This window comes from Nesoenas mayeri (assembly GCF_963082525.1).
Source record: "Nesoenas mayeri genome assembly, contig: SCAFFOLD_62, whole genome shotgun sequence".
Classification (NCBI taxonomy): Eukaryota; Metazoa; Chordata; class Aves; order Columbiformes; family Columbidae; genus Nesoenas; species Nesoenas mayeri.
The window spans coordinates 307,234-327,959 of record NW_027659979.1 but is presented as its reverse complement, the minus strand read 5'-3'; the positions used below and the strand labels follow the sequence as shown (position 1 = coordinate 327,959).

The 20,726-nt window shown below is 49.6% G+C and overlaps 1 protein-coding gene across 6 annotated transcripts; it reads left to right on the top strand.

The window, feature by feature from the left end:
* Nucleotides 1–4,617: 4,617 nt before the first annotated feature.
* LOC308052490 (uncharacterized protein) lies at nt 4,618–20,423 on the top strand. Of its 6 annotated transcripts, XM_080364565.1 has the most exons (9): nt 4,618–4,708; nt 4,943–5,140; nt 5,226–5,406; nt 9,639–9,736; nt 11,752–12,473; nt 12,874–13,007; nt 14,219–14,388; nt 16,048–16,167; nt 18,921–20,423. In XM_080364565.1, exons 3-5 carry the CDS (start codon nt 5,277–5,279, stop codon nt 11,851–11,853), a joined length of 330 nt encoding a protein of 109 aa, XP_080220691.1. In that variant the 5' UTR covers nt 4,618–4,708; nt 4,943–5,140; nt 5,226–5,276; the 3' UTR covers nt 11,854–12,473; nt 12,874–13,007; nt 14,219–14,388; nt 16,048–16,167; nt 18,921–20,423. The 6 variants fall into 6 exon arrangements, with proteins under 6 accessions (XP_080220691.1, XP_080220695.1, XP_080220692.1 ...); XM_080364569.1 differs by lacking the exon at nt 14,219–14,388 and having other exon boundaries at nt 16,095–16,167; XM_080364566.1 differs by lacking the exon at nt 16,048–16,167.
* Nucleotides 20,424–20,726: the final 303 nt, after the last annotated feature.

Here is a 20,726-nt window from a genome sequence, read left to right as displayed (position 1 = left end):
AGCATCTACTACACCTCAGCAGTTGTGTCTTGAAAGACTTTCTTAGAACAATGCTTTTTCTCTCACTTCTTTTTTGTTTTAATCATTTAAAGTGTACATCTCTTAGACAGAATTACCCCCAAATTGTGCTTCTTTCATTATTTTTCTACCATTTAATTATTTCTTATGTGGTGTGATGTGGAGGTTGCATAGGAGAACAGTTTCTTTTTGAGACCAAGGCAGCCAAGGAACAGATCCCAGGTCAGTACAAAGGCCCAAAGGAAGCCAGAATCTTTATGTGTGTGCACTGACACACACTGTCACCTGCATTTCCAGTCTCTGCAGTCCCAACAGTGCAGCAGAGTCTGGAGTTCTGAGCTCCCTCATCTGCCCTGTGTGACACATGTAAAATGGAACTACCCCAGTCAAATGGCTGGTTTTGATTCTCTTCACAGCCTGAAGCACCACATGGGTCAGGAGACAAGCCAGGATACCCAACCAGGACTCACATACCCTTCACGTAGATTTCAGGTGTTCCCTGGCATCTCAGCAGACATGTCACGCTGATATCTGGGTGCAAGGAGCTGGTCAAGTGCCTCGTTTTCATTTCTATAATGATGGATTTGTGTCTGGCTGATGTGCAGACTCTGTGCATGGATGCTGACACTGCTTTAACAACCTGCTCTGAAAGGGTTAACAACATGGGCTGTTCTTTCTGGAGAGGCATTAGGACAGCAAAAAAAAAAAAAAAAAGATCTTGGCTCAGGGCAAAAGTAAAAGGATGGAAAAGATGTGGTCAAGACTGTTTGGGGGCACTTGTAAAGCAGCCCTGCAACTCATGTGAATTACTTCTGTGGTCTAGGAGAACCTGAGAGTTCTCCCTAATTTGAAAACATGAAGGGGAAGGAAGGACAGCATCATTCAGGCTCATAGGGACCTCAGGAGGTGTCTTGACCAACCTCCTGCTCACAGCAGGGTCAGACCAGATTGCTCAGGACTTTATCCAAACACATCTTGGTCACTTTCTGGGACAGAGTGGGTGCGCACTCCTGGGAAACAGCTTCCAGTGCTGGACTGTCCTCATGACTGGAAAGTTTCTCCCTTTCTACAGCACCTTTCCAAGCCCAACCATCCAGACTGGTTTTACCCATCTACTTGCACACTGACACAGACCATAATATCCTACCATGGCCACAAGAATATTGTGGGGGATGATGCTGAATGCCTTGCTGACTTCCAGGTAACAGACCACCACTGCTCTCCCCACATCAACCTTGTCCTTTCCTCACAGAAAGCAAAGAGGAATAACCTGCCCTGCGCAAACCCCATCACCTTCTCTTCCAGACACCCCGAAATGGGGTCCCAGTGGACATGCTCTGGGGCACAGCCCTTAGTTCCCCTGCTCACCCATGGGCCATTTTGAAAAGTGCACACACTGTGTGAGAGCTGCCAGTGGTCAGGGAGTCCCCCCAGTCTCCATGAGCTTTCCAAGATGGTGGACAGTGGCCTCACTGTGACACATGGTCCTGCTGTCCCAGCTCCTGGGATGCTGCCCCTGCTGACCCATAGACTGGAGAGGATTGTGTTAGTTCCGGTGACCCCTGACTTGATCCCCATCTGCTGCTGGTTGTTCTGCCTCCGGTCACAGAGGCCTGGGAGACCTTGCTGGTGAAGAGGGAGGACAAGAGGACACAGGAATTCTCACCTCTCTTCCTTATTAAATTCATTAGTAGCTACAAAGTGTCTTTGTTTCTCCTTTCACTGTTCCTGCAGTAGTAACAGCTCATTATGGGAACTTGAATTGCCTTACAGGTCTGGACTGAGTTCTGATCTGGACTGTTGCTGTGCTTGAAGGCTGCTGTCCTTGCAGACCAGATGAACTCACTTCTGCCACCCTGCCTGGCAGTTCATTCCATCCGTGTCACAGCTCTGTCTGCAGCACTGACAGCTCCAGCTCCCCCAGTCAGGTCCCTGGCTGAGGACATGGCCTCACATCTGGGCTGAACCACCCCAGCTGTGGCATCAGCCCAGCTCTGACCTGCCACAAGAAACCTGGTACCAAGTGTCCAAGAGCCCATGTGTGCAAAGGCTTTGAATCAGAGCACAGACGTGACATGGCCAGAGATTGATGAAGGTCTCTCTAGACCTAGGAGTATAAAACCAGGATAAAATGCCTGAACTCATTCAACTGAAGATATTCCTCCCCCAGCTTGGAAGAATTAGATCCTTTGCTGTAATATTCCTGGTGTCCTGTCTAATGATGGGACAAGAAAAGTTGATTCTCATACTAATTCTTTGTTTAATACAAAGAACACAATGATGTCTCTTCAGAGGAGAGAGAATCAACATCACTGATTACTTCAGTTTGTTTGAAAGGATGTGCCCCTGGTCCCTAGGGACACCTGGAGGAGCCCAGAGGGGACAGAGAAAGGGACATCATGGGCTGCTCCTGTGCTGTGAGCTGGGCTGGGCTCCTGGGACACAGGGAGCTCATGGCAGCGGCAGCGCTGCAGAGAGACAGCTCTGCCCAGGAGCAGCTCCTCTGCACACGCAGCAGGGCTGAGGGCTCTGCCTGCAGCACCGAGGGCACAGGAGCCACGCACAGAGAGGGGAAAGGCAATGTAGGGGGTTGGTTGCTGAGGGCTCATTGAGAGACCAATCTTCACAGTTCTAACACGGTAAGTCTCTGGCTGTAGGACAATGCAGCTGCATTTCCTGGAGGGATCTCCTAAAGATGATACATCCCACAATTTACAGGATCTGTCAGGTCTCTCTCACAGTATTTCTCATGTAGAGGACAAGAACATGGTCCAGACCAGCGCTTCCCTGCTGCACTGTCAGAGGGACAGGGCATGATGGCAGCTTCTGATGAGGGTGACTGCAGGGGGAGCACCCAGGGGTGCCCAGGGCTGTCCTGCAGAGCAGGGTCCCTGCACCCCAGGGCTGTGCCGGGCAGGGACTCTGCCGCCTGCCAGGGTCAGCGCTCAGCCTGCCCGGGAGATCCCATGGCAGCAGCTGTGGGGGGAAGGAGCGACCCCCGGCAGGGCAGGCAGGGAGCTTGTGGGGTTGAAGGGGGCTGTGTGGGTCAGGGCTGCTCAGAGCTCCAGATCCCCCCACAGACATGGCAGAGGGTCCTTCTGAACAACAACATTGATACAGCAACAGCTGCAAGGGAAGGAGTCTGTGCTTTCAGTTTTCCACTCTTGGTTGGCTGGGTGTGCAGTGGGAGATGGGGATTTCTTTCTCTCTTTGGAGAAGACGCTGAGACCCCAGTTCTCGTTAGGACTGGTCTGAGCTGCTCCTGAGCCCCTGCACACACAGAGCTGCCCCTGGGCAGTGCACCCCCAGGGAGCTCTGCACCCCGACACTGAGCTCTGCACCCCGACACCGAGCTCTGCACGCCGACACTGAGCTCTGCACCCCCCACGGAGCTCTGCACCCCCCACGGAGCTCTGCACCCACCATGGAGCTCTGCACCCCAACACTGAGCTCTGCACCCCCCACGGAGCTCTGCACCCCCCACGGAGCTCTGCACCCCAACACTGAGCTCTGCACCCCCCACGGAGCTCTGCACCCTCCATGGAGCTCTGCACCCCGACACTGAGCTCTGCACCCCCCACGGAGCTCTGCACCCCGACACTGAGCTCTGCACCCCCTACGGAGCTCTGCACCCCAACGCTGAGCTCTGCACCCCCCACGGAGCTCTGCACCCCCCATGGAGCTCTGCACCCCAACACTGAGCTCTGCACCCCGACACGGAGCTCTGCACCCTCCCACGGAGCTCTGCACCCCGACACGGAGCTCTGCACCCTCCACGGAGCTCTGCACCCCAACACTGAGCTCTGTACCCCCCATGGAGCTCTGCACCCCGACACGGAGCTCTGCACCCCGACACTGAGCTCTGCACCCCCCACGGAGCTCTGCACCCCGACATGGAGCTCTGCACCCCAACACTGAGCTCTGCATCCCCCACGGAGCTCTGCACCCCGACACGGAGCTCTGCACCCCGACACTGAACTCTGCACCCCGACATGGAGCTCTGCACCCCGACACTGAACTCTGCACCCTCCACGGAGCTCTGCACCCCGACACTGAGCTCTGCACCCCGACACTGAGCTCTGCATCCCGACATGGAGCTCTGCACCCCGACACTGAACTCTGCACCCTCCACGGAGCTCTGCACCCCGCCAGGGAACTCTGCACTCTGTCCTGGGGAACCTCCACCCCCCCGGGGGGAGGGGCACCTTGCCCCGGGCAGGTCCGCACCCTCCCGGGGACTCGGACACTCTTCCCCGAGAGCCGCCGGGCTCGGGGCAGCTCCGCTCCCGCTCCTGACAGCGCTTCTCCTCCGCTCACCGCGCGCAGGCTGCTCGTTGCCATGGCGACGTGCTCCCGGCTCTCCCTCACTGCCGGGCCCGAGCACGGGACTGCGCTCGCGGGTCCGCCAGGTGCCGCGGCGGCCTCTCTGGGAGTGGGACGGCCGGGCCGGGACCCCGGGACCGGGAGCCCATCGGCGGCCAGGCCAGGCCGGGACCCCGGGGACCGGGACCGGCATTGGGGGCGCGCTCCCCGGTAGCTCTCCAGCCCTGACACTCCCCTGCCGGGAGTCGCGCGCGGTGCGTCACTTCCTGCGTCCGGCAGAGCGCGCGCGCTTCCCGTCGCTGCGGCGCGGCCTCCCGGGGCGGGCAGGATGGGCCGCGGCCGCACGGGCGTCCCGCGCCCCGCCGCCGTGAGTGGGCCCGGCGGGCAGCGCGCGAGTGGGCCCGCCGGGCAGCGCGCGGGTGGGCAGGCCGGGCAGCGCGCGGGTGGGCCCGGCGGGCAGCGCGCGGGTGGGCAGGCCGGGCAGCGCCGCGCCTCCGCGCGGGGAGCCCACCGGGTGTCTGCGCAGGCGGCGCCCGAGCGGTGTCGGTCGGCAGAGCCGGCGCGGCGGGCTCAGGGCAGCGCTGCGTCCTTGTCCCGGCAGGTCCAGAGCACCGGCGGCAGCGGCGCCGTCAGCAAGTGCTCGGCGGCGGCGCGGAGCCTTTCCCAGAGGAGCGCGGGGAGTCTGGCGCTGCTGTGCTGGCCACCTGCGGCTTCAGCAGAAATACCTCGGAGGGAGCAATAACTACGCAAAATCCTTCTACCTCTTGCAGACGATTGCCTGATCTTGTCGCTCTACAAAGTATGTTGTTGAGTATTTCTCACATCTAGATGCTCAGGACGCTGCTAGAGTTGTGTATAACTTTGTTCTGGTACTTTCTCTGCAGATCGTGTCTCTGGGCCCTGGCTTCGACTCGTTATTCTTCCGTTTGAAGGACATGGGCCTTCTGCACGGCGCTGTGGTGTACGAGGTGGATTTCCCAAGTGTGGCACGCCAGAAAGCCGCTCTGATCAACACACCCAAAGAGCTGTCGGCGCTGGTGGGAGAGGCTGGAGGGGAAGAGCTGGGTATGGTATTTGTGGAACGTTTTCTAGATACTGTTTAGAAAAAGCAAATGCAGTTTCAGCTTTTAACAAGTGAGATATGATGGTAGAGGAACTACAGAGTGGTAGATGAAAAGCATGTTCATTTTCTGAAAAAGATAGGAAAAAAGAAATGATTGGTAAGCTCTGTGAGATAACAAATGCAAGGCTGGCAGAATGGGTTTGTTAGGAGCAGGTCGCATCAGGCCCGGTTCGGTGTCTGTGTGCCAGCGCTGGGTCCCTGGCGGCCGGGAGCCTGCCCGGGGGTGCTGCGGCAGAAAGCGGGCGATGCCGCGGCCTCGGGCGCCGGATGGCGGCGTGCGGAGGAGCCGGGCCGGCTCCCGGTCGCAGGGCCCGCCTTCAGCGGGCAGCGGCTGCTCGTTGCAATACGGGCAGTTCAGTTCCGTATAATGAAAATGTTCAGGTGTTGCGCTGTTTGGTGGTTTGATTTGTTTTCCTGCCATGTGAGTAGTTAGAAACGGTAACAGATTTCCTAGAAAGGTGGTGGAGTCTCCCACCTTGGAGACAGTCAGAGCTCGACTGGACAGAGCCTTGAGCAGCCTGATACAGGTGACCCTGCTGTGAGCAAGGGGTTGGGCTGGAGGACCTCCAAAGGCTCCTCCCAGCCTAAACTACACTGCAGTTCATGTGGTTTTGGGTAGGAGAGAAGGCGCGACTCTGAGCTGTCTTGACTGTAGTAAAACATCAGGTGTTATGTTACCTGACGACTTTTCCTTCTCTCCAAGGAAGGAAAATATGAGCCTTATGAAACTGCTATAGAATATAAGCAGAGCTGAAAGGATTATTATGCTAAGTACTAAGGGGCAGTTCAGTGGCAAAATGGAAAGTACGGGGTTTACTAGAGGCGCCTCCTGCATGTGGTTTCCCTCAAGGTTTCCATTCGTCTTCTAGGTGATGTGCTATAGAAGGTTAAAATGTAATAAACCAGCGGGAACCTGGAGGAGTTGCAGTGGTGGATGAGAGCAGGATTTTGACAAAGTACACGAATGGTCTGGAAGATGTGGAATGAAATACAGCAGGGACATATGTAAGCCCTGCATTTAGACTGTAATAATCAATTTAAATAGAGATGGAAGACAGCTACAGAGCACGAGTCTCTGACTCCGGCGAGCAGCTGAACAAGTCTTAGTGAGCTGCTTTGCCACGAGCTTGTTCAGTTTCCTCTTGAATCCATGCACATTTTTAATATCAGCAGCAAAGAGTTCTGTCCCTACCAATCTTCTTCAGTTACTCAGACTAAAAGAGTTGGGAATGTCAAAAGAGTTGGGAATACCCTGTTATCTGTGTCCAGAGGGCAGGAAGTGAGGGATAGACAAGTTAGCTGTTATAGAAATGATCTTCTGAAGGAGGCTGTTCTGCCTCCAGTAACGGGTGCCTTTGAGAGCAGCAGAGATTGACAGTTCTCAAGACAGGTGCAATTCTTGGATTGCACTAATACAGAGCTATAGAGTAGGTGATTTCTAAACGTACTTTGCAGTTTGCTTTGTTCATTATTTGGTTTTGGTTGAAATGGACCGACAAGCTATAGCTTATGGTATTTTTATGGAGTACAGAAATATACCATGACAGTGCTCGCAAATAATGAGCTGGAACTTATTTCCAAGAATGGCGACGTGTGAGACTGGTCCTGGGGACTCACACGTGCACGGTCAGGATTCAGCGCCAGGTTACACAGGTGAAATCCATTCAAAAGCCAAACAAACCATGAAAACATGACAACGGCTTCATGGTTGCGGGGCAAACCATTCAGATCCTGCCAGAGCAGTGGTACTTTCTTAGCCTGAGCTGAAAGGTCTATGAATGAGAGCACTTGAGATTTGATTCTGAATTGTAGTGGTTCTATAAAAACGTTTTTAAAGGAAATATGATAAAGTTGTGTGGTTATAGTAAATGTGATAATTCTGTGGGTGAAGTTTACATTGGGAATAATGGAGTTTAATATCTGCATTTAATGGGTTGCTCCTTCACGTTATCCCTTAATGGTTCGTTTAGCGATGGGGATTGTCGTGTAGTTGTCCTGGAGGATGGAGTCGGTGTGCACGGTCTCGGGAGCGCTTGCCTGTGTGGCTGGTTCTTCGATTGCCCTTTTTGGCCCCAGTACTGCATCGGCTCTGTAGGGACACGGTGCCGTTTCTGTCTCCCAGGAGTCATTGCCTTTTCCGGAGAGGATTATAAGTTACTGGGAGTGGATTTGTCAGAGCTATGTGAGCTGGAGAGAGCCCTGGAGGGAGCAGGACTGGTCAGCGAAACCCCCACCCTCTTCATAGCAAAGGTGGTGCTCACCTACATGGAAAACAGCAGGTTAGTGGAGGTGTCGTCTGTTAGCCAAGTGAGAACAAGCTGCTTTGTGTGTGTCTCCTGGGGACTTCCCGTCTTATGACTAGGACCTCAGGAAATCCCTGCAAGTCCCAGTCAGCTCCTGGTAATGCAATCAGTGCCACTTGGTGTGCTGAAAGGGAGGAGGAAACATCAGCAAAACCTCCAAGGAAGGGTTTGAGTTTTTGTTCTTCTCATCCCCTGAGTTCTCTGCACGGATGGGGAAGGATGTTCATGGGTCTCCAGCACAGGCTTCTCTTTGTGTATTACACATCCAGAGGGTAGTGGGTAATGGCTCAGTGTCTGGATGGACAAGTGGTGTCCCGTCAGGGTCCATATTAATAACTTCCTCAGTGACAGAGACAGTGGGATCGAGTGCACGCTCAGCAGGTTTGCGGATGACACCGAGCTGCGTGGTGCAGCTGGCACGCCTGAGGGACAGGATGCCACCCGCAGGGACCTGGAGAGCTGGAGAAGTGGGCCCACGCGAGCCTCATGAGGTTCAGCAAGGTACAGGGTCCTGCACCTGTGTCAGAGCAAGCACCAGGATCAATGCAGAGTGCAGATGGAGGGAGCTCCAGTATCAACCCAGGCTCCAGCCCTGCGGAGAAGGACCTGGGGGTGCTGGGGGTGAGAGATTGGCCGTGACCCAGCCACGTGCACTTGCAGCCCAGAAGCCAGTCGTGTCCTGGGCTGCGTCCCCAGCCCCGTGGGCAGCAGGTTTGGGGGATCCTGCCCCTCTGCCCCGCTCTGTGAGACCCCCTGCAGTGCTGGTCCAGCTCTGGGTCCTCAGCACAGACACACATGGAGCTGCTGGAGAGGGGCCAGAGCAGCCCCAGGAATGACCCGAGGCTGGAACAGCTCTGCTGGGGACAGGTGAGAGAGTTGGGGTGTTCAGCTGGAGAACAGAAGCTCTGGGGAGACCTTAGTGCGGCCTTTCCGGACTGAAAAGGGGCCCATAAGAAAGATGGGGACAGACTTTTGAGCAGAGCCTGTTGTGACAGGACAAGGGGTGATGGGTTAAACTAAAGGAGAGAGATTGAGGCTGGATATAAGGAATTGTTGCCCTGAGGGTGGTGAGAGCCTGGCCCAGGTTGGGCAGAGAGGTGGTGAATGAACCATCCCTGGAGACATCCCAGGCCAGGCTGGACGGGGCTCTGAGCACCCTGAGCTGTGACGATGTCCCTGCTCATGGCAGGGGGACTGGGGAGCTGGGACGGTCCCTTCAATCCAAACTGTTCTGTGGTCTTTAAGGTCTCTTCCAACCCGAACCATTCTATGATACTTTTTCACCTTTTGTTCTTCCTTTTTAAGGCTTCTCCAGATGAACTCCTACACACTTAGATTATCATTATCTCCCGTTTGTATTAACAAATACACATTCTTGTCATGTGAGGATTTATCTGTTTTCTTGGGATACGTACATGTCATTGTATTGCTGTGATGATTGCTATTTCTAGTTTTATTAGTTCTACACATGTAATCTTTCTGTTGCATAAATATTCATTTCTTAAGTCCATTAAAAACATGTTTTCTCCTTTTGCTTTTGAGGCCATAGTGTGTGATTCCCATTCAGACCTTAAACATCCAGAAACTGCATAAGGAGATTATGGGGGTCTTTTGACCAGGAATTGAAGAATACAGCTTCTTCCTGAAGATACTTGGTCTTCCGTGCATCTTATAAAAGATTTAGATACAAGAGTAATTCTTGTATCTATGAAACAATTTATTGCTAAAATCTGGAGATGTTTGTCAGTTTGCGTGGTGTCCTAATATAAAACTTCTGCCCGACTGCATTAATTTCTGTATGCAAACAGAGGTTTTTGCCTTTGTGGCGTGCCAGGTTATAACTTCCCGCACCCGGTTGTCTTTGCCTGCAGGCGAGCGGTTCCTGTTTGTGTACGGCGGCCGCTCTGCGGTGGAGCCCGTGCTGGGGGACTGGCACTTCCTGCGCGCCGAGACGCTGTCCTGCGCCGCGGTAAGAGCCGAGTGGGCCCGGGGAGACGGTGCCTCCACCGCGGGGGTGCCCGTGGCGGCGGGTGCGCAGTGGTAGTGCCCTCTTGAAGCAGGTGGCGTTGGCGGGGTTGTCGTGCTCCTTGGCGGTTTGAGTTAGAGCTGACCTCTGAACACCTTGCTCTTTACTGAAATGCAGTGTTCTCAGAGCAGCTGGGGCTGGAAGGGACATCTGGAGATCATCTAGTCCAGCACCCTTGCTTAAAGCAGGTGTAACCAGAACAGGTGGCTCAGGATATTGTCCAGTTGAGTTTTGATCATTTCTACAGTGGAGACTCCACAACCTTTTTGGGCAACCTATACCAGCGCTCGACTGCCCTTGTGGTAAAACATGAGGGGTTTTGGTGTGTAAGTGGGTTTCTTTCGTATTTCAGTTTGTGCCCATTGCCTCCTGCCCTGTTGCTGGCCGCTGCTGAGAACATTCTGTCTCCGTCTTCTTTCTGCTCTCCCATCAGGCATTTTACACGTTGATAAGATTTCCCCGTGACCGTTCAGAGTCAAAACCACTTTCAACAGGAAAAAAAGATGGGTCATTGTCATAGGAGACTTTGCTCTGAGGGGAACAGAAGGCCCAATATGCTGAGCAGACCCACTTCTTAGGGAAGTCTGCTGCCCCCGTGGGCCCGGGCCGAAAATGTTACAAGAATACTTCCTACCCGGTATGGTGCTCAGAGCCATTCTTGCTTTTTCAGGTAGGCAGCAATGAAGTTGCAATAATAAGTCCATGGGCGATCAAAGGAGACTTCAGGGCCTTGGGACCACTGGTTGAGGGTTCGGGAGCACAGGTTGTGTTTTCCTCTATCCTTGTAGTTGCAGGGAATGGTGTTGGAAGAAGCAGGACCCAGCTGATCAATCCCTGGCTCCGTGGCTGATGTCAGCAGCAGAATTTGGGGTGTTGTGATGGCGATACACGCCCCCAGGCTGCTGGCAGCAGATGGGGCGCCCCTGGCTCAGAGGGAGAAAGGAGTGTTTGCACAGGAGTTAGCAGGGCGCGTTGGAGGAGCTTTGAACTAGATTTGAAGGGGGAAGGAAAGCAAACCAGGCTTGCCGGTGATGAGCCACAGGACAGCACGCTGTTGCTGCAGGGGCGCTGTGCTGGCGGGGTCTTCCAGTCCGTTCTGGCGTGCTGGGCACATGGGTGCACAGCTCCAGCGTCTCTGTGCTGCTGCACGCAGCGTAAGGAGTGAACAGGAGGCCTGAGCAGCTCAGGCCCAGTCCCAGAGTTACAGCGTCGCTGGCACGAGCGAGGCCTGGGGGGCTGCATCCCGTGGCCGGCGCGCCATGGGGGGTGTTACAGGCCACTCGGGGCCGGCAGGGCGGGCGAGCTGGCGGTTGGCGCTGCACGCAGGGTGGGGGCGGGTGGCACGGTGCTTGCCGCTGACCACAACAGTTGGGAGCCTGGGGTAAGGAGTGAGGGGAAAGCGAATAAAGCAGATGTTGTGCGGGTCTGCTGTCGACCACCCAGCCAGGACAACAACACCGATGAATTATCCTGTAAGGAATTAAGGGATATATCTAGACCAGCTGCTCTTGTCCTTGCGGGTATTTTAACTTCCCAGGTGTCAGCTGAGAACGTCATACAGCAGACACTAACAGGTCCAGCGAATTCCTGAAGCACGGGCCACCCCTAGGGCTTGTTAGCCCTTGTGTCTAAACCTAACCCTTCCTCTGCCCTGTTCCTCGGTGCTCTTCCGGCCTCTTTTCCTCTGTCCCCGCCGCCGCTTTGTTCTCTGCCTTGTTTTTTCAGATGCCTGTCCCTGTTTTCTCTACTCGCTTTTGAAGAGAAGCTGCCGGGGGGCAGAGACGCTGTTTGACCCACAGGGTTCGCAGTCAGGTCTCTGCGTGTCAGTGTCCGTCCCCCCGACGGGGTCAGGTCCCCGTTTGTGTGCAAACAACATCCCTCCCTCGGTGCCTCCATAGAACGTTTAATGGTGTAAATATTGCTACTGCTAACGTTGTCGGTGCGGCTTCTTTCCTCAGCGGATCCGTCTTGCAGTCGGTGGCCCACGAGTGCTTGGCAACAGCAGAAGCGGCTTGAAGGGACCGGCCGCTGGAGGATGCCGAAGGCTCCTGGGTCGCTGACGGAAGCGGCTTTGCGTAAAGCCAGGGGTACGCGAAGCCGGGCGTGCGGTGACGGCTGCCCAGCGGGTAACGGAAGCGAAACCTTTACCTGCAGGGACTTCTGCCCAGAAAGCTGAAGAAATTACTCTCACGCGAGCTTTAGAATTATGCAAAGAGAAGAAGATTAATATTTGCACTAATTCTAAGCAGGTTTTTCGAATGGTGCATGCCCTTGAAGCCATTTGAAAAGCATAAAGTTTATTCACAGCACAAGGAAGGCAGATTGAACATGATGCTCCAGTTGCTGGAAGCTGTGCTGTTGCTAGAAAAGTCGCCACCGTGCGTTGCAAAGAGCCTCGGAAGGGAAAAACTGGTCAGGAAACTGGAAATAAATTGGCAGGCGCCGCTGTAAAACCAGCCACGGAAAGGACAGAGACCGATACAGGAGCCACGTCCCTGATCCCAGGTGGCTGTCTCCTCTAACTACCATCAGGAAACTGTGACAAAGAGGATAAGAAATGAATAGGAGATTTATAGCCAAATTAGAATTAGGGTCCAAAGAAGCTGTCACCAGCGACGGGAGGGTAGCGGTGCCTCGCGGCATGAGGAGCTGATGCGCTCTATCGAGATTAGATGAAAAGGTAAGAGCGAATTTATAAACTCTTTGCGAACAAGTGACCCGGCAATGTGAAATGTGTCTAGAAAACCACCTTAATACTGTATACAGGGTACAGACAAGAGCAACTGGACAAGGGAAATGTACCAGGGCAACACTGGCCGATAGAGTTCTCCAAAGTGCCTGGAAAAGGGGGGGGTATCGATATTGGCCGGCACGAACAGCTCCCTTCTCAGGCTGGCCGGCAGCATTGCCGTGCTGGGGGGCAGCTGCCGGGCTGTGGGCCGGGGGCTGCGGCTGTTTGGGGCGCTGCCCCCGCTTTGTTTTCCTAGGGGAGCCCCCCCCCCCTTTTGGGAGGTGGTGGTACGTGCATGTGTAAGTGACACGATGTTCCCAGCTGCTTTTTCTCTGCCTTGTTTTTTCAGATGCCTGTCCCTGTTTTCTCTTCTCGCTTTTGAAGAGAAGCTGCCAAGTTAACGTATGCTGCGCTGAAGTTATAGAAGATGTAGCCCTCATTAACCGGTTGACGTGAGGGAAACGCTTTCTGACCGCCTGCATGGTGAGGGGACATTTTTCGCCTTTTAGATCCTTCTGCATGACAAGAGGGAGACGGAAGGTTAAGTAACACATTGTTTAGAAGCTGAGAGCTTAGTTTGTATTTAACTAAGAATTAACAGATGTGTTGTCAGCGAGAAACTAAACGGTTATAACTAACCTCATCAAATGAAGTAAAGAATGCGGCTTAGCCTTGGTTTTGACTATGCACTGGAACGGCAATAACTACAGCAGAAGCTGCCGTGGCTTTAACGTGCAAGGGGTGTGAGCGTTGTGAAGCCACCTGTGTTGCAGAGTAAAATAAATAACTTACGCTTTTTCTATGGATAAACAACGTTTAATCCAATTCCTTGTATTCCTTAAACACGTGTTCATTAGAGCATAAGCAAAACAGCGCTAGGTGCACGGGGGATTCGCTCCGCCCAACACGCACACCTTTAAACAATAAGAAGTGTGCTTAAATACAGTAAGGTATTACATATTCATAATGACCCCAGGAACGCCTGTACATATTCATAACCTTTCCCCGCTTCTGATTAAAATGAGTCTCAGAGAAGCATTTCCATAGACGCTCCCCTGTTGCGCCTGCACAGTGCCACTTGGGTCTTTGGGGGTCTTTGGATGAAGGCTCCTTCAGCTTCGTCACAGTGAACTTTTTACCTTTGGTTCATTATGTTGAATTGACTGGGACCCAAGCTGCCAAGTTGAATGAAACCAGACTGGCGCCCCCTTTTACTGTTAATCTTCGTTATCTTGTCTCCTCAAGTTTACAGCTAGGTGCAGTAAAACTTCTTATCTTGGCATTCAATGGGGTTCTGTTCTTCTTAACATAAAGCTCTAAACTAAGCATTTCTTGTGTGGCTAAGCCTTAAAGTGTTAGTTCGTTAGTAGGCACCCATTATATGTTTAGTTAACCCTTAAAATGTTAGTTCCCTCTGTCAATATAACTTCATAAGCAAGTTTCATAACTTTTTACATAGAACTTAACCACCTTTTTCCAGGTTCAGAGACCATGCCTCATTTGGTTATATCTGTAAACATCTTAGCACGAATCACAACTGCATTTTTCACAATTCCCCCGTTTTCTTTTTATCCTATTGATTCGTGCTTTGGCCTCAAAGTTAGCTAGTACTTGCCTAGTGGCAGCTAGGTCCAGTTTGGTGTTATCTTTTAAAATCATCAATTTATACCCTGTTCCTTTTGTTGCCATTTCAGGATCTATAGGCATGGCTGAGATTTGCATGCCTTGGACTACTGAATGTATTAACCGAATAAAGCACGGGATCATACATGGTACAAACAGTAAACCCAGAAATGCACATACTATCATGAACCCTATTTTCTTCCACCAGGCTCCCCCAAATAAGTTATCCCACCAATGGCTAGTAAGTATAGAATTCCATTTCTGTACTGGTACATGTGCAACTCATTTTATCTCCTCTGCTATTTTCATTATAGCTTCCCCATTATCATCTATTTCCAAACAACACTCAGAAGTATTCCATTTCCCACAGACGCCCCCCTCTTCAGGTAAAAGATAACCTAAGGCTACCCGATTTTGGTACACTGCAGCCCTGGTCTGAGACAATTGTCTTGCTGTAAGATTCAGTGCCTCAGCTGTCCGGTTGCTTATTATTTCAACCACTGCTTGCAACCGGATAATTCGGTTTAGCATATATATTGGGGTACGGTATCCCCAGCTTCCATCTTGGGCCCAGGTGGCTGGATCATAGTACTCAATTATCCTTTTTGCAGGCCATTCATCATCTTTCCAAGTTTGCGTTCCTCCTATGGGAACATTTATTAAACCCCTCTTCTCTCTGTTTAAAGTTTCATACAGAGGTTTCCCCAGATGACTCCCTTTTTCCTTTGGTAAAAGGAAAAATGCTGGTTGAATTATCCCTATTGTACAAGACCCTCTCCATTTAGGTATTAACTCATTATAAGCTCTATTCCCACATATCCAAAATAATCCATCGGGAGCTTTCCATGGTTCATTTACATTGGTAGAGCCAGGATTCTGCCAATATCTCCTTAAATCCCCAATTTCCTCAAAAGGATTTGCTTTGCTTTGATTCTTCCAGCATATCGTTTCATTTCCCAGGCTACAATTTCGAGACCAATATCCATTAGGTGGACCTGGCCACCAAGTAGGAGGAATAGAGGTATTTGATGAATTTACTCGTAACACTAACTTACAAGGGGTTTGCCCAACATATTCAGTAAAATCCAGTTTACCATCATCCCTTGATATGCATACCTACCCTATTATTAAGTGACTTAATACCCATCCTTCTGGTCTTTTTTCCTGAGTTACATGAGTCCTGTTCCATACCAGTAATCCTTCTGGGCTTACACTCTCTCCTCTCCAAGGCCACTGTTCTGCCATTTGAGACCCCCCACATATCCAGCATGATGTGACATTTAATTCCCGGGCTATCTTTTCCATAAGATCTATAACCAGGTTTTTCCCTACTGTTGGTAATTGTAATCCCTTGTCTTTTTTCCTTATTTCTTCATACCAATCACTATTTTTCGGTACCAATTTCTGTTTCTCTTGCCTCCTTTTCAATTCCTGAGTGGCATTCTTAACTAACTCCTCCTTATACTGATCTTGCACTCCCCCTCCATCTGAATAGCCCCACATACCAGCTTGTGTAAAACAGATATTCTATTCTCCCCTAGGGCAGGAGACAAAGCCTACATCGAGTCCACCTTTCCCTAGGTTAGTTGCTACCCATAACTTCTGCCCTTGGATTTCACATTTTTCCAATTTCGTTCTGTCATAACCCCCAGAATTAACATGAGTGTGATAACTGAGAACATATTGTGTCAGTCGTCCTATTCTCACGCCTCATAGCATTTGGTACAGGGGTTGGCCAGGCTAAGTTGGGAACAATAAGTCACCAGTCCTAGCAAGAGGATCAGGTCCAGGTTTCTACACCCTCTGCCTCTCTGGCCTACCAGGTTGCAGCTGGCAGCCGAGTTCATCATCTTCTCGGCAGCAAGGGTAGTGTCCCCCACTTTCCTGTTTTTGCCGTTAGGTGGTGACTTTTGATCGTATTCCAAACTCTTGGCCTTCACTCCCCAGGAGCAACAGGACAACACAGAACTCTATTCTTCCTGTCACTGGTGGACTCTCTAAGTTACCAGCCACACCTTTAGTAAGTACCTCCCATCATTTTTGACTATTCTTCTTGTATTCCTCCAGTGACTGCTAGAATTCTCAACCTAGCTTTGGTTTCCTTATCTTCTATTCTTAAATGCTTATTACACAATCCTGTTGGTAATTTCCCTTCATGGATATGCTTATACCACAGTTCATTACAACCCAAACATCAAATACAGATAAGAGAATCACATGTACAACTTAGTTTAACATGCTTAAATATTAAAACATTCTGATTTTCATTTATACTGAACATTCATATGAACCATACTGATAGTAGTTACATCACCGATCCCATGTTAATTTCAATTTCAATTCCCCTGGTTCTTGAGTTACTTTCCAGGTTCTTTCTTCAAGCAAGGGTCCTTTAACTCGAGATGCGTGTGTCCATCCTTTCTCTGCAGTCCGAACAGGTGTTTCTGTAGTTAACAAAACAAGAAAAGGCCCCTCCCATCGTGGAGTTAGAGTATCTTCTTTCCAGGTTTTAATTAGTACTTTATCCCCAGGTTGGATTTTATGAATCGGAAACCCTAAAGGCGGAGTCTGATTTAAAATCCCTTTCTCTCTTATTTCATTTTGATTTTTGTTTACCGTAATCACATAATGTTGGAAAGATAAATCTTCAATTTCAGGAGAGGATGTAGGCATCCACTGAGTAAACGGCATGCCATACAACATTTCATAAGAGGAAAGGCCAGTGTCTGAATTAGGCATTGTCCTTATGTTCAGTAAAGCTAAAGGCAAACACTTTATCCAAGATAACTGAGTTTCAGTCATCAGTTTAGAGAGTTGTTGTTTCAGAGTCTGATTCATTCTCTCTACCCTTCCGGAACTCTGGGGATGCCATGGAGTATGATATTCCCAGGCTATGCCTAAAGCAGATACTACAGCCTTTAGTATTTTGGATGTAAAATGCATTCCCTGATCTGAATCAATGGCCAGAATCATCTCAAACCTGGGGATGATTTGTTCTAACAGTATCTTGGCCATAAACGGAGCATTAGCTCTTGCTGCTGGGAAGGCTTCAACCCAGTGTGCTAATTGATCCACTATAACTAGCAGATATTTGTGCCGTCCCACTTTTGGAAGTTCTGTATAATCCACTTGGATCCTTTCAAAAGATCTATACGCAGTTTTTCTTCCCCCTGCTTGGGCCCTCCTCATGTTTCCTTTATTTATCCTTTGACAAGTCACGCACCCGTGGGTGATTTGTTTGACTAGTTCAAATATCCCAAAACACCCCAAATATTTAAGAAATTGATCACCCAATGCTCGGGTTCCCCAATGAGTTCTCTGATGCAACTGGTGTAAAATTACCCTAGCATAACTTTTTGGAACCATTTCTCTATTATCTGGTAATACCCACCTATTATTTTTAAGTTGTGCTTCTATCTTTTCTAATTCTCGCATTTCTTTTGGAGTGAACGACTTCTCCCCCGTACTTTCTGATCCGTCTTTCAGAGGCTGTAAAACAACTGGTCTGAAAGGTAGCACTGCTGCTTTCCTGGCTTCTTGGTCGGCAAAATTATTCCCTCTAATTCTTAACCCTGTTCCTCTCTGATGTCCCCTTACATGGACCACTGCTATCGCTGAGGGCTCTCTCAGGGCTTGCAACACTCTGATTATTAACTCTTGGTGTACTAGCCCCTTCCCTTGAGTCCAAATGTGTGCACCACTCTGTAAGCATATTTGGAATCTGTATATATGGTACCGTTTTTCCCTCTTAAAAGTTCTAATGCTCGATATAGAGAAAAAAGCTCACAAGCCTGCGCCGACCACGCAGGGCTTAAAGATCCTGACACGAGAACGCTCATAGTTTTTCCATCTACTATCGCATATCCCGATTTTCGTTTCCTGTCTACCACCCTTGAAGACCTATCAATAAAATACTTTTCTCCTTTTGTTAATTCCTCTTCTTCTTCTAAATCAGGTCTGATTTTAGTCTGTAATTCTATCAACTGCACACAATCATGTTTAGAAGATTCAGCTACATCTCCAAATAGGAATTGTGCTGGATTCCTAGCTCCCGTTGTTTTCAGCTCTAAGTGAGGGGAGCTCAGGAGAATGGTTTCATATTTCAGCATCCAACTATCTGTTAACCATTTCTCTGCTTTCTGTTGTAAGATCCCTCTTACATCATGTGGGGTATAAACAGTTAATTCCCCCCCGAATGTTACTTTCAAGACCCTCAGGAGATAAAGTAGTATGAATATACTGATTAAAACTACCCCTTCACCAGTGGCATCCCCAGTCTTACAACCAGTTTGACTGTTTTCCTTGGTGTCACCAAAGGGAACAAACTCCTGAAATGACAGGTTCCAGAGCACTTAACCCACTAATGTCACCAGTACCTCTCGTCTGTCTCTGGCAAAGCTTCATAATATCTCCAGAGTTCATTCAGGTGACCTACTACCAAGCTGCTCCATTTACATTTCATCTGGTGCCTACAGGAGATGGGCTTGGCTTAGCATCTGCCAGGTCTTACCAGCTGGTGCTCCTTTGCCTTTGTGGTCAACTTCTCAGACATTCCCATGCTGACCTATCTTTGAATCAGGTTTCACATAATTTCTGCCACCTGTGGCCACCTCTGACTATCTACATCATCATTTGAACAACATGAAGTTTCTTTGGTGGAGTGGGTGAGAAGGCAGAAAAGCGACACATAACTGAGGGCAAAGCCTGGGATTTGGAAGACTTGAACTCTAAGGCTATAAAGAAGAGTCTGATAACAAGTGTTTTGTTTTGCAGGTGTAGCTCAGCCTGGAGAACAGGAGGCTGAGCTGTTTGCAACTGCCTGAAAGGAGGTTGGAGCATAGAGGATGTTCACCTCTCCTCTCAAGTAGCATGTGATAGGATAAGAGGAAATGGCCTCAAGTTGCACCAGGAAAGGTTTAAGATTGGATATTAGGAGAAATTTCTTCCTGGAAAGGGCTGTCGGGCATTGGAACAGGCTGCCCAGGGCAGTGGTGGAGTCACCATCCCTGGAGGGGTTTAGAAGATGCCACAGATGAGGTTCTCAGGGACATGATTTAGTGATAGAGTTAGGTTATGGTTGGGCTTGATCTTGACGGTCTCTCCCAACTGAAATGATTCTATGATTTAGTTTGAGTGTGGACACCTAGAGTGGCTTCGCCTGCTTCTGTCCTCCAGCAGCACAGTGATCTCCTCACAGCTGGCTCTTGTGTTTGGGCAGAAGTCTATCTAGGTTATCTTTCCAGAATACAATATTTTTCAGGTCCAAACGTATCTTATATAAATATTTTGTCTTACACTTAGTGGGAGAATCAATATTTATGAAGTTATGCTGTTTCTCAGAAAGATATGTATATACAATAAAGATAGTCATTGTATACACTCTAGATATCAATTTGAAAAGAAGACAAAACAGCCCGTGTTTAGAGGCAGCAAGTGAGCCACATAAGCACTTGTGAAAAAATGTCAGAGCCTTCAATCTGTTGCTATTTTCTGTAGGTCTGCTTATCATCATGACTCAAAACATATTTTTTCAGACTCCTTCTGTTACTTTAGAGAGCCTGCACAGTGATTTTTATAGAACAGCAGTCAAGGGCAAAAAAAATTTACTTCGTAATTTTAACTGGCAATCAGATTATATGAACAGATCTTGTTAATTGGATCTCATGGAATGGTGACATCGTTAGGGCGAATAGCAACATAACCTTTGAGGAGCAAGGCAAAGAGTCACTCACCAGTCTTTAAAGCAAATATTAGATCATCAAACTCTTGTGATTCCTCATCAGCAACCAACGAGCCGGTACTAAATCCTCTAGAAGGGTGGAAAACGTTGCCGTTCTGTGGGCTCTGCTTAAAGGCAGCACTAGCTTGACTGGCAGGCTGCAGGGATGCCCGCTCCCAGTCTGCAGGCACCTGCAAAGGTTAAGTGAAAACTACAGTACAGAAACTAGAAACCATGACCAGAGTCCAACTCAGGACCAAAGGATTTGGCATCCAGCTATTCTGTCACTTCAATAGTGAACTAGGTAGCCCTTTAAAAAATAAAAATAATAAAAAACCCATATATACATATATATATAAATAAATATATAAAACTTGGTTACAAGTAATTTAATCTTGTGGTCTTGATGCTTCTCCCAGCCATCTCAAGAAGTTGAAAAAATATTGCTATTTCTGAACACTGCCTCCTGTTATGGATAATTTTAAATTAAGGGACTGAAAGGTTCCAGTTCACTCCTCTCTTACCAATGCCTCTTCCTCTGCTGGACCCCGCTTCTCCTTTCTATAGCCACTAATAATTATTTTGCATTGTATGATCTACAGTTGGCAACATGCTGCTTCCTGTGTTTACCAATAGAATATTTTAAAGCAATTTGCCAGTCTTTGAACGTTCTGGTGGTGGCATACAGCCCTATAGTTTCGATATCAACTTTGTGATAGTTTATTTTTTGTGCCGCTCCTGTTTATTTTTTGAGCGGCACCAAAAACTGGAATTCCATTTCATAGGAAAAGAGGTAGTATTGAAAATCTACCTCCCCCTTAAATGTGATGAAAAGACAAAATAGTGAACTCTAAAAAAAT

Bases quoted from the DNA above. Each gene is read 5' to 3' on its own strand.
- LOC308052490 (XM_080364569.1), top strand. From the start codon at position 5,277: ATGGGCCTTCTGCACGGCGCTGTGGTGTACGAGGTGGATTTCCCAAGT. The intron at 5,407-9,638 runs GTATGGTATTTG...CTTTGCCTGCAG, and splicing joins GGCTGGAGGGGAAGAGCTGG to GCGAGCGGTTCCTGTTTGTG. The intron at 9,737-11,751 runs GTAAGAGCCGAG...TTCTTTCCTCAG, and splicing joins AGACGCTGTCCTGCGCCGCG to CGGATCCGTCTTGCAGTCGG.